This window comes from Schistocerca nitens, unplaced genomic scaffold (genome assembly GCF_023898315.1).
Source record: "Schistocerca nitens isolate TAMUIC-IGC-003100 unplaced genomic scaffold, iqSchNite1.1 HiC_scaffold_115, whole genome shotgun sequence".
Taxonomy (NCBI): Eukaryota; Metazoa; Arthropoda; class Insecta; order Orthoptera; family Acrididae; genus Schistocerca; species Schistocerca nitens.
The window spans coordinates 430,689-445,062 of NW_026045657.1; the positions used below are offsets into that span (position 1 = coordinate 430,689).

The 14,374-nt window shown below is 41.3% G+C and overlaps 1 protein-coding gene across 1 annotated transcript in view; it reads left to right on the forward strand.

Annotated features, from left to right (window-relative positions):
• LOC126218496 (cytadherence high molecular weight protein 1-like) overlaps positions 1 to 3,166 on the forward strand; it is a 166,435-nt gene extending 163,269 nt beyond the window's left edge. The window contains exon 2 of the mRNA XM_049942127.1: positions 2,957 to 3,166. Within this exon, the coding sequence (XP_049798084.1) occupies positions 2,957 to 3,166 (210 nt within the window). The remainder of the gene's footprint in view (positions 1 to 2,956) is intronic.
• The last annotated feature ends 11,208 nt before the right edge of the window (positions 3,167 to 14,374 follow it).

The following is a 14,374-nucleotide window of genomic DNA, read 5'->3' on the forward strand; positions in this document are numbered from 1 at the left end:
TCAGCTCCAGTTTAACCCAGCTGTTAAAACCGCTCAAAATAACGGATTTCTGAAATAATTTGCCAGTAATAAACGTGGAAATCCAACGAAAATTGGATAATTTTGACTCAGTTTGAAGATATATAGAATAAAAATATTAAATTAAAAAGGCAATTAACAGAAAACTTAGTCCTTTCACCGTTTGCTGCTGTACTCGAAAAGTATTAAGTGACTGAATGTTACAAAAAATGACTTGTCTTCTGCTGTTGATTCAAATTTTTTTTAACTCTACTCAAAAATCATGTAGCAATCACTATTTGGGCATTACGAATAGTCAATGCAAAAAAGTGAAAACTAAGATTGAGGAACTATTTTTGGAGTTAATTTTGTCCATTTTCGAGTGCTACAAGCAGATGAAGGCATATTAGTAGACACAGGTAGCAAATCAGCCACTTTGTTTGTATTGCAAAGTATGTTCGAATCGTTAAATTTTAAGTTATTTCCTCGTATGATCTCACAAGTTTGTTCCCCCTTTTGTGAAGTTTTAAAGCAAATGGAACATTGTAGTTCATTTACACCACACTTCGGCAAATATTGTGAGACTGGGAATGGTGCCATTGTGTAACAGCTGGCTTTGACGATGACAGCGGTAACCTAGCATAAGATCAGATGGGGAAAGTCTTGCACACTGCACGTACACGCGTACTATCCAATATGCCACGGCACATGGTAACAGCTACATTATTGTGTCAGGGATGTTGTAGCAGTTCTTATTCCATGTGTGCGTTGCTCGTTTCTGTCGGCATCGTTATTAAAATAGCGCTGATCGCTTTTCCTATTTTCTATTAAAGTGCAATATTCCAAAGCAATGGAAATTGTACGAATAAAAATTATTCGTTTTTTAAAAAGCTTTATTTAAAAACCAAAAATTTCATCACTGCCGCTATGGCTAACTGATATTTGTTATTTTACCCGGTTATTAGTAAAAAATTACAAATACGCCGTGTACAACCGAGACCAAAGAAATACCGATTATTCAGCACAAACACCGGTATATGTTTTAACCGGTCGGTTTTTATCATCCCTAACGTAAAACCTAGACAACAGCATCAGCAACATATCCATTCCACAAGAAATACTGTGCCTTCATCTGGGATCATAGAGCCATATCTTTCGGAGTACTGTGCCAGTGACATGTTGTAAAACTTTCTTATTCCATAACTTCCTCAGTGCGAAGTAAACAAGGAGACATTTTCCCAACAAGATGAAGCAAAATTCCAAATGACAATAAGCGTGAATGTTGGAAATGCTTTATTTCCTAATCACGTGATCTCTCGAAATGGGGATATCGCACGGGCTCCTCGTTCACGGAGCGTAACAGCGTCCACGATTTTCTTGTTACCTGAAGAGAGTTGAAGACCTGAAAGATCGGATTCGACAGGAGGTGGTTCAAACCCCTCTGGTATACTAAAGAATGTGATTAATACGTTAAAGACGCGCCTAGAAGTAAGACTACAAACGACGATGCTTATCGTTAAAGCAAACGCCTTTCGGTTATGTCGTTTTTTTCATCGCCAGTTTAACCCGAATGTTAAAACGGTTCAAACGGCTCTGAGCACTATCGGACTCAAAATCTGAGGTCATCAGTCCCCTAGAACTTACAACTACTTAAACCTAACTAACCTGAAGACATCACACACATCCATGCCCGAGGCAGGATTCGAACCTCCGACCGTAGCGGTCGCGGTTCCAGACTGAAGCGCCTAGAAACGCTCGGCCACTTCGGCCGGCAACTCAACAGGCAAATAAAAGAAATCTTAATCCGTTCACCGGTTGCTGCTTTTCTTGAGAAGTGTTACGTGGTTCATCATTACAAAACATCACTTGTATTCTCTTACCAATTCTTATATTTTTAAACTGTACTCAAAAACCATGTTGTAATCGAGTATCATACAACTACTTAGGCAATACAAATGGCGCCAAAGTGAGAAAACTGAGGTTGAAGTCTTTTTCGTGTTAATTTGTCCGTTTTCAAGCGCTACAAGCTGATAAAGACATATTACGTAGACACTGGCAGCAGATCATCTATTTTTATTTTAAATTATGAGTGAATTGTTAAATTTTACGTTTTCTCCTTATTGATGTTCCAAGTTTGTAGCGTTTACCCCCGTTTGTAGTGTTTTAAAGTACATGGAGCATTGTAGTTCATTGACACAACACTACGTAAAATATTTCCAAATTAGGGATGGTGCCATTCCATAATACAACTGATTACTGACGGCGAAGCGACATTAGACCAAGTTAGCATGTGTAGCACACTGCATGTTCAGGCCTACCACCTAATATGCCACTACACATGGTAACAGGTACATTACTGTGTTAAGAATGCTGTAGCAATTATTATGCCATGTGTTTGTTGCTCGTTTCTGTCGGCATTGTCGTTAAAACAGGACTGATCACATTTTCCATGTTGTATTATAACGCAGTATTCCAATGCAACGGAAATTTTACGAATAAAAAAAAGGTTATTTAAAAACCAAAAATTTTAGCACCGCTGCTAGGGCTAATTGATATTTCTGTTCTTTTTCCCAGTTACTAGGAAAGAATAAAAAGCGCCTGCTATAACCGAGACCAAACAAATACCGAAAATATCCGTTATGAATAACTAAAATACCGGTATCGGTTTTGACGGGTAGGCTTCCCCGTGTCTGCACCTAAACACAGGTCATCTTACTCGAGATATTTTTAAAATGTTGTTCAATTTACTTCATCTTCTTAAATGATTTTGTATGTAATTTGAGATGGTAAAAATACAATAGGGAAAAATTGATTGGTTTTTTTACAACCTTTTCAAAAACACTTTTCCCTCTGGCTCACTCTGTAGCATGAAGGCCATACTGTATGCCCACGAGTTTTTAGATGTTCTGATTCTCGTAGACGCGAGTGTCGCTAAAGCAAAGGTTTTGTGTGTGCGCAGACAGAGCCGCTGGTGTACAAGCAGATCTCGGACTCGAGCGGCTACCGGCTGATGGTGTCTATGCCTGTGGCGCATCGCGACGACGGCACGTACGGCATCCTGACGTATGGCGTGCGCCCCGACCAGGAGTACACGCTGTCCACGTACTACGTCAACAACGTCACCTACTACAGCGTCCCGCCCGACAAGCTGCTGCCCAGCCTCCTGTGACATGGCGCCACCCACCCCTGCCGCCCTCAACATCCCTCGTCGTGTGCACTGTTCTCGATTGACTCGTTGCTTGCAACATGCTTGCAGCAAATAAAATGTCAGTGTTCCAAGAGCTGCACGTTCATTTCTCTTCCTCCTTTAACAAAATACCCTTATTCAGTAGCACTGGCAGTCAACTTGACAAGATGTAAACTTTATTTACGAGTGGATTTGTTTTTGCCTGGAGCAAAACAATTTTATCTTCTATTTCCAAGACATGTTTCAATGAAGTGTCAGCATCATCATTGGGCTTTTATTTTCTTTCTATTAAACAGGGAAAATGCTCTTTACTACTTGTACACAAGCAAATTTCTATACACAACTAATAACTGAAGAGAACTATCAAATACAAAAAGGCAACGTCGAAGGAAAACAAAAAATGAATACATAGCTCTCTGCAACAGAAATATGCTCTCTAAGTATCTAGCAAACAACAACAACACGACCCCCCTACCGCACACAGCAAACTAAATAATTAAAGAAAATCCACAAGCCATCAGCTGCTTACTGTGGTATCATCCAAAGATTGTGGCGCCACACCAAAGTCAGCAATGCACACCGACACTGAAGAGATTAGCGATGTCTCGCTGCCGCCCGCAACGACAAATGGGAGAGGCAGAAGAAGACCACACCCCTCTCCCAGCACAGCAGCAGCCTCACGCAGATGTCAATATAGAGCCGACCATAGAAGCGTTTTGCTCCAGCTTGTGACCTCAGCTGACGCAGTCATCGTCTGATAGGACTAAAGCGTCATTTGAGTAACAGATCGAAATGTACTTTTGTAAAAGTTCAGCATTATAGTTCAAGAGAACAGTTTGTTAATTAGTGCACCAAGTGAGCCTTTAATACTCACTGACACAGTTGTAAATGTTCAAGCACTCATGTGGCCAAGTATTTTATCAAGTTAAGTAAATCGTTTTATTATTTTTATGTACTGAAGTGAAATAGTATTTCATATGTTGTAGATCAGATGAGCCATCCCTCAGAGCAATCAAACAATCTGCGGTTACGGCCAGATATTTGTAGTTTCATCTGGTCATAAAGCTTACATAGCCAGCCACACACACACACACACACACACACACACACACACACACACACACACACACACACACACACACACACTTTACAAAGTTTCAAAACATCCACCCACAACACGTTCAACTGTCGCCATCTTGTTTTCGTGGTTTGAAAAACAGTGACCGTGAAAGTTTCTAGAATGAAATTTTCACTCTACAGCGGAGTGTGCGCTGATATGTAACTTCTCGGCAGATTAAAACTGTGTGCCAGACCGAGACTCGAACTCGGGACCTTTGCCTTTTGCAGGCAAAGTCTCTACCAACTGAGATACCCAAGCACGACTCTGGCCCTGTCCTCACAGCTTTAATTCCGGCAGTACCTTGTCTCCTACCTTCCATACTTCACAGAGGCTCTCCTGTGAAACTGTGTGAAGTTCCTGAGTTTTCACAAGGAGGTTAATGGGGAAACCAGAAAAAGTACGTCAAAAATATTGTAAAGACACGAACACGATCTACAACATAGAATAAATGTTAGGCCTAACTGTAACATTTAGTCGTAAAATTTCGCAATAACTAACTGTACCGCATTATTTTCTATTCGGTTCCAGATGACAGAATTTGAAAAAATACAAATGCAATAATAAAACTTAAAAATCCAGGAAGATGCAGCAACAAGGTATGTATACGAGACTATTTTTTGAGTTTGTTAAATACTGTGTTAGAAATTCAGATTTATACGTATACAGATATTGGAGAGCAAAGCCCACTAATGCTGATGGTGATACTTCGGCGACGCTTGTTTGGGAAATGGAAGGAAAGGAAAAATTGTGTTTTGCTCGAAACAAACCCTCTCCAAAAATAAATCTATTTGTAAGCAAACACGGACAAAAGAGCTTCAACGTCTAGGTGTTTGTTTACAACACATGTTTCGAGGTAATATTCTCAGGACCAGGTTGTCATGACAAAGGTATCATTTAACCTGAGTATACCGGCTGTATCACATAAAGCTTACTGCTCTGTCATTTCATGGACGGTTGAACATTATCTATTGCACTCACCATATACGTTTGCACACAACAAATTTGGCAGGAGGAGAACTTCTAACACCGAAAGTAGTTGCTATTATTGAGATGGTTTATTTGGATGCAGCAACTATACAGCCTCGTCTTAGGGCCAAATAGTTTAAGGCAAATTTATGTGAAAAGGAAGACAACACTTACTTACAGAATTTACAATAATTACCTGTTATAAACTATACAGTACTTAATTTGAGTGTGTAGATGACGTGCGGCAATGTTGTTAAGTGTTCTCTTGTACTGATCAGTCGTTTATCAAGGATCTAGTTCTGATGGCTAACATAACTACCTAACAGTGACTGTAAATAGCCCTGATAACGTCTTGAGGCACAGTGTTCGTACTGTCGAGTTAGAGGTGGTGGACAAAAATATGGAAACGAAAAAACCCAACGTATTACCATGCCAAATACGGCGCAAAAAACCTACTGGGAATCTAAAGAGCTCCCAGTCGTCCCAGAAATGATAAATAGAAGTCCTGTGTGGTTTTCAAGGAAATCTTATACCATTCTTCGTGCAAAATAGTAGCAACTTCAGGTAATGATGATGGATGCGAATAGCGAACGCGTAACCTCTCCAAAGTAGAGCACAAAGGCTCGATAATATTGAGATCTGGTGACAGTAGTGGTCAGCGGAGATGCGACAATTCATCCTCCCGCTACAAAACCAATCCTGGACGGTGCAAGCTGTGTTAAAACATCAACCCTATCGTCTTGCAATACAGCATCGTCAGTGCGGAACAAACATTGTACTATGGGTTGGATCTGATCAACCAAAGTCAAAATTGTCAGTAATCCTTGGTAGTAATGTGACCTTGCAAAGCAACCGTGCGATCCAAACCGTAACCAAATACCAGTCATGTTTTACTCGTGGGACGAAAACTCGGCCAGAAGTTGGAAACAATGTGAAACAAGACCAAATGATGACTCCACCATTGCTTCATTTTCCAGCTTTTACGGCATCAGTGGAAGTTTCCCTGTTATGGGAATTTACAGCATTGTGGAGGGGTTTCGGAATTCCATCTCATGTTTTGGTGGTGACAGCGTTCGTGAGTGCGATATTCATTCGTGGGGACAGCGATTATTTGAGAACGTGTTTATTAATTTTAATAAATAGAGACAATTAGATCATAGCCTCTGTTGTGAAATACGGCCACATACATGCTTCGTTCCTTGTATGATCCCTGCAGAACTAGTTATTTTCACATTTACGGACAGACTGAAGCGTTCCTCCGCCCCGACGTCGGAAAGGTGACGCTGCGCTCCGAAGATTAACTACGAAACGTTTATAGGCTAGCTTGGAACTATTTACTACACTGCTACTCTTACCATGTAGTCTTAACATTCGCCAGTCCCACTTTGGCCCGCGAGACAGATTTGTCGCTGGTCCAAAACAAATGACCAATGTCTTATAGCTATCTGACTGCATTTAGAAATAAGTCCTCTAAGGCTGCAAAACGAACACGTTTCAGACAATGCACCATCTCGGGATGGTTCCTTACAACTTGCGATATCTGTCATAGTAAAAACAAAATAGGACAACAGTTCAGAATCAGTAGGTTCAAAGACAATGAAAAAACTACTTTTCAAGCCATCTCTTTCGTTAACAATCACGTCCAGCTAGATAAACGCTGCATTATTTGGTACGAAAGCTGTTCGACCGGACAAAGAGGGATCTTCGATACGAGTCGCTGGCTTTGGAGAGTGACGTGGGAAACATGCGATAAACTTCTTAAATATAATGCCCAATGTGATGTCATATCGATGTGGATTTCTTGAACTTAATAGACAGAAACAGGGAGAAAAAAGTAACAACGTCAGAAAACAAACACTTTGGATGACAAATACTGTAGTGAAAGAAATAGTTTTTACAACTAAAAAGGAATCCAGTAAACCCAATCGCACAACCACACTCTACCGCTATAATGGATGTCAGAACGTAAAATATGAATTTGAAAAAAAAAATAAAAATGATTTGATATATATTTCTCATTTCATTACGAATTTACAAACACTGTAGATGAACTCTTGGACATTAAATCAAATCATAACCGAAAACTGCAACTACCTTTTTCTGTTAAACGCCAGAAACTACGAAAGTAAGAAATACACACTAATCTTCGCAATATACAGCCCATGTAACTGAAAAAACCATGCTGCTAAACGATAGAGTCAAAACTATCATACAAAAAAGGAAACTAAAAATATACTTACAGGCACTTCTCCAAAGTCTGCTATTGTTGAAATGGCTCCCATGATTATCGGAAATAATAATTGCTTCATGAATAACAGTAGCTCATAATATACTCGGAAACAGCGAACATTTCAAATAAATAATTCCTCGTAAATCGAATCATATTCGGAACTAAACCAGACAAGAATCACAACGAACAAATTGGCTGACATCATACTAACGATTTAACTTTATCAATGACAACTGTATCCAATTGCAAATAATGTCAGCAGCAGTTTTCTACTAATACCTCGTAACTGAACGAAACAGTCCAAATATTCGACAAAGTCGTAAAGTATATTGCGAAGAGCATCGTATATCACGACATTCTATACGCTATTTTTCTTAGAATGTGATCGGATGTTGTTACTTGTGCGACAACAGCATCGCAGGAGCATCAGTCACGTGTGAACATCAAAGTTTCATTCTACACAGTTTTATAGCCAGATTACGTTCCTCGCGCTCCACAGAATCCATAGAGCGTTTCGCGGATAACTTATTACTTCACCGACCACCCACGAAGTTTTACGTAAACTTCCGAATTTTAGGTACGGTGGAGGACGTGACCTGTTAATTGAGTTTGATCACCCGCAGCATGAACTAGGTGACATCCTTAACCAGTAGATATGAAGTGGAACACATGCACCGTTTGCCCAGCACACGCATGCTTCGTTAGGCATGCAATATTAGTCATTGCTGTCCGCATTGTTTGTTGTACTCAGTGCCTACCAACTGCACAGCAGGCCGTAGGTGGTAACATAGGGGACAACAGCCGTCAGTTGGTCGTCACACGGATCTCCACACTCTCAGCAACTCCATAACATCTACCTGTTCATATCTTATGAAGGTGTAACTACTTTTTCCGACAGTTCTGTCGTTCCGGATGTGAACTGACTTAACATGTAGTTGCACATAACAATACGAATTTCAGGATACAACAATTGGCCCTAGATCGTAGGGTCCCTCGTCTAGACGTCGATTCTAGTATCTGTCCTTATGAACCAGTGCGTTAAGGTTAAGGGAAGTTCGATAAGATTGATGGTCCAGACGCGCTTCGTCATAAATATATTCTACCCCTGTGTGTGCCACCATCGCAAAGAAGGGTAAATATTTTATTGGCTTTCAGTGAACGTAGTACGCTATCCTTCCACTAGAACACTTTATTCATCCGGTAAAATTAGTGTGGTTGAGTATGGACTAGCCCATAATTGGTCAAACACACACGAAGGGTAATAAATTACATTTATTCTTTCCATAGAGCCCTTCAAGGACAACGTTCATGGACGTTGAACTATTCAAGGTATAACCCACACTAAGATTCAGCCATGTGTGGTTAGTATTAAACCTTATGAACAATCAACAATAAGCTAGTATTTTACTCTTTGGTGCTATTCACGCTTCTGCCATATAAATAACAGAGTTCCTTTACTACAGTAGCTGTAGCCGCAGCTTCTTCAGTTTTACGATATAGCTACTGGTTATGCGCTTTCAGTAGATCGCGTTTAGTTAATGCTTTTAAAAAATATTAACAGTACGAATACTCATTTCTATTTGCAGTACAATATCACTTCTTACACAGCTTTGAAACGAATTTCTACCTTTTATGCAGTTAGCAACTTTTTTTCAGTCCCTGGATGTAGACATACCGGTCATTTGAAAAGAGAGACGCCTGCGAGGTGTTTATTTTACTTCATGCTTTATGGCAGGCAGGTCTTTGTTGAGTACCTTCCCAGGGGAGTATTTTATCCCACCTAATCCTGGGGAAGGAAGCTGAGTACACGGGAACTGAATCTCGTAATGCTAGAATTGCCTTCGTCATTTCAACGTAGTTTCGAGGGAACTAATAAACACGATTCTTTCTTTTCTCCTTAAAAAGTGTCACTAACGCATAGTACTTGTGTTAATGTCACGGTTCGTTTCAGATTGTAAAGCAACAAATTGTGCACATGAAGTGTGAACTTCTGTGCTTCCTTGTAGAACGTTTCAGGGCTTCCTACAGTAGTTACTGTTTCTCTTAACAAAAGCGTTGAAGACTGGCCTTAATAAACAAGTAATGCATTAGAAAGCTACCCTAGCGCTTTATGTAATATGCAACATATTACTGATAAGGAATTAGATTTTCTGATGTGTAATACAGGTTGATTCAAAAAAGAGTACCACAACTTTAGGAATTAAAACTCTTCAACGACGAAAGGCAGAGCTAAGCACTATCTGTCGGCGAATTAAGGGAGCTATAAAGTTTCATTTAGTTGTACATTTGTTCGCTTGAGGCGCTGTTGACTAGGCGTCAGCGTCAGTTGATGCTAAGATGGCGACCGCTCAACAGAAAGCTTTTTGTGTTATTGAGTACGGCAGAAGTGAATCGACGACAGTTGTTCAGCGTGCATTTCGGACGAAGTATGGTGTTAGACCTCCTGATAGGTAGTGTATTAAACGTTGGTATAAACAGTTTACAGAGAATGGGTGTTTGTGCAAAGGGAAAAGTTCTGGACGGCCGAGAACGAGTGATGAAAATGTAGCACACATCCAGCAAGCATTTTTTCGCAGCCCAGGAAAATCGACTCGCACAGCTAGCAGAGAGCTGCAAATTCCACAATCAACTGTATGGAGAGTCCTACGAACTGACTACCTGAACGTCAACTACCCGAGGCGATGGATCGGCCGCCAGGCAGCCCGTGACAGAGCACTTCATCACTGGCCTCCAAGAAGCCCTGATCTTACCTCCTGCGATTTTTTCTTATGGGGGTATGTTAAGGATATGGTGTTTCGGCCACCTCTCCCAGCCACCATTGATGATTTGAAACGAGAAATAACAGCAGCTATCCAAACTGTTACGCCTGATATGCTACAGAGAGTGTGGAACGAGTTGGAGTATCGGGTTGATAATACTCGAGTGTCTGGAGGAGGCCATATGGAACATCTCTGAACTTGTTTTTGAGTGAAAAAAAACCTTTTTAAATACTGTTTGTAATGATGTATAACAGAAGGTTATATTATGTTTCTTTCATTAAATACACATTTTTAAAGTTGTGGTATTCTTTTTGAATCACCCTATATTTCATGTCAAGTTTCAACTGAACAAGAAGTCTTGAAAAACCACTGCCGCGAAGTCTTGAAATCCAGTGTACCTACGACATCAGTTTTTGAAAAAATGTTTTGCCTTTGCTGGAATGTATTATGAGCTTCATTAGTTCGCGTGTGTTATACGTGTCTTGCTTTCGTAATTCTCTTCCGGTTATTTTCTCAAACCAATTCCAGCCTATCTAAGCCACTAGCAGTCCCGATGAAGCATTATTCGTCTGTCCTTCACGGTTGTCGTCGGAACACACATGTAATCCAGTGGCCGATGTAGAACGCTGTCCAGAAGCTTATTCAGGCAACTGCATGAACTGGGGGAGGGGGTATTTTACTGCTTTGCCTTCATGATGTACGTACTCATTTGCGTTCGTTTTTTGTCACGTGTACAAAACATCAGCTGTCAACTGCCGCAGGTAAGCTATGTCCTGAGCATGAATGTCATTTTGCAAGCTTATAAAATTTTACAGTCCTATGAGCCACTAGCTTTCTAGTTGGACGTTGGTTTGCCACACCGTTAATGTGAAGCCTTAATTCTTCGTGCAGCTTTTCCCATGTGCAGCAGTCGTCTATTAGACGGCGTCTGAAAAGCCAGTTTGAAATTATATTTCGTTTAAAATGATTACGTCACCAGAATTTTATAGCCTTGCCAGCTTAATGACTTCGTTTTAGTGGAAAGCTTTCACTGTGTTGTCTAATATGTTGTTTGTCTGAAGGAGTTCGTTAGCATGGCAGGAGAGCTTCAGTTTTTTTGTCCTTACAGCACGTAACACCGTTTCTGTTACGGAGCGGTTCTGGAAGGTGGAGAATTAGAATAAAGGCATTACGCTGTCGCTATATAGCCCGTGGAACAGTACAGCCGATCTCCTCAGTGGCTGACGTTTATTTTGGACACAGCTCATGACACCGATGCCTGCTAGGAATTTTTTATTGTCTGACTGGTGCCAGTGGGAAACTGCAATTAGACTCTTGCACACGAAATGACTTTCTGAAGGTGACAGCGCACACAGAAAGGAAGTCATTCAACTACATCGGTTCTATTAATTCTTCATGTTGTACGTCTGTCTTCTGTTAAGGTTCTGACCTGATTGGAACGTCAAATGATGTTCGTTCGCTATATTCTGCTCGATGTCTAATCCACGAACCTTGAGCTCTGGAGTAATAGTTTTATACACAAGTTGGTTGGGGGTGGGGGGGGGGGGGGGTATGAGGAAGGAGTGGTGGAGGAAGGGGTGGGCGCGCGCTTGACATGTGCCCTCTTCCTTCTCGCAGCTCATTGCATTATTGTATCTGTTTACGGTCGGGCATTGTTTCTGATGCGTCGAAATCTGGACACAAGAATGACAGCTGCTTACACTAAGGGGCCGTTGATGACCACGCACTTATCTCTTTGGAAGCTTTGCGCTGGTATTCAGAGCAAGACCACCGTTGTTTCGTGTAGCTGGGTCTGAGACCACAATTAGCTCAACACCATGATTCTTGTCCCACTTCATTTCTTCTGAATTCAGAGCTAACCGTCATCTTTCAGTTCGGACCGTTAGGAGACCGGCGTCTCTGTGTTCACCACCGCTTCTCCTTTAGCAGACATTATGCCTGTAGCGCTCTAATATGAAGACGAAAGAAGACACTAACCAAATGCTGAGTGTCATTTTCGAGCGGTCAGTGTAATTTGATGTGTTATTCAATTGTCACGGTTATCTTGACTGGATACTTTGACGCTTCCGTTTTGCCCATCAGATCGATGTTGCATGGTAGTAACAGCTCAACATTTTTCCAGCTGCTTCGACTGAGTATCAAGGAAGTGTGCCTGGTAATTACTGCGATTTTTGCTTCTAGAGAAGCTCAACTGATTTCCCATCTATTTTGACTACAAAATTGCGATTTCAAGAAACCAATTTTCAGGCCAGGAAGTAGAGTGGATCTAACAGCAGAGCGTTGGCCGACGTTGACGGTAATGCATATTCGAACGCAGTGGTACAGTATTTAGCCAAATTTGCTAACTGCTAACTCGATGCAGAAGACGGAAGGAAGTTGCCCCGTAATCCAAATGGCCCATGTACTGAGCGTGTATTGCTTTTCTTGGCCTCTGCATGCCTAACCGTAGTGCTGTTCCACAGCGCCATACCTAGATTAGTGGAATGTGTGAATTTAGTATGGCCTTCGTACACCAACTTCTCATTGAATGCAGCACAGGTTAGCAACCGTACACTGCACCTTGCGATTTAGACGCCAACGATCAGTTTAGAAGGGAACACACTGCCATCTATGACTATCTTAGGTAATTTGGCACTCTAGTATATGCCTACACCACCGCAAAACTGCACATTTTACTGTGGCAGAGAAACCAGATAGCTAGTAGTACATACGATGCTTAATACTGAGCTGCTACTGGTCGTTGAGGCCTTGTCTGTATGGATGAAATATCTGTGTTCAACCTACTGTATGACGAACGGTTCGTGTACGAACCCTCGTTAGAGGTGAGCAGTAGATTTAGTATTCCTAGAACATGAAGCACATGTGACAAAACAACCGAGCACAGTATCGAACAGGTAGTCTTAACACGTTCAGTGAGGATGGTGTTTTGGACGAACTACCACTTCCCTTCCTCTGAAAGAATTATCCGTCTTCGGCAGTAACTGTTCCAACTACGCTTCAATATTGTTTTAAGAATCACTTTGAAATTTTTGATAGAGCTGGAGTTTAGCTGAACAGTTCCGGAATATCCGACCGAGCTATTGATTGCTTCAATATGGGCAAATTGCCTTGCATGAGCCATATCTTAGTGAGTGATGCCGTGGACTCATTTGATGGGTGATGCGTGGCCGAGGATATGGTACGTTAGATAAATGCCGCAGGTTAACTTGACAGCAATTTAAGTTCGATCACTAAAATGCCGTATAGAAGGCGATTCTTCATCGCCAAATCGAATACTGCTCATCCTCTATTACTCACTCTGCCTTCAGTACCAAGTTATTTGTCCAGCTCTTGACATTTTTGTTCCTAACAGACGTCCGCTGTGTTAGCTCAGCCTAGTATATTCACACGATTTCATGACTTCACTTGTTTATTGTCTGACGTTGCTCCCAGTCCTGATGTCTGATTGAGAGTACAATTTTCTTTGCGTTTCGCTTCTCTGTTTCAATCCTGATCGTGTAGTAATCGAGAGTCCCGCATTCAAAAAGGTAATAGCCTTTCTACTGCTGGGCTTTGAAGTTCTCCATGGAATGTTTGGTTGATGGCCGCGTAGGATAATGTACTTCTACAGTCATACTCCTTCCGAGGTGGAGCGGTTAATGATTTCCCTTTACACCTGTGCAAGATATTCGCTGACATTGCTCGCAGTGACCTGGAGTGGAGGCGGCGAAATTATGCAAGTGCTCACAACCCAACAATCTAACCTTCCGTTATCCTCCAGACTTTCGAATCAACGCGAGAGAGGCGTTGCTACATACATTATCAGCTAAGCAGCTTGGATGACACCCGCATCCCATAGTGAGGATTACTGGAAGAAGAGCGACAGCATCGGCCTGATGACCACGAAATTTGAAGCGACTTTGTAATTCCAAGAAACTCAGGCAAGAAAACGTTTTCAGCTAACATTGCCGTATGTGTTTTAGGAGGCTCCCAATTTCTACGTGACTTCTCTTTTCACACTGTATCAAGTGGAGTTATCTGACGCTTCACCACTTTAACCATTTTTGTTTGGAGAGATTTCTTGCTAGCACAGCTTAGTCCGACACTTTTCCATTGGTTTATCATTTGTTTATATG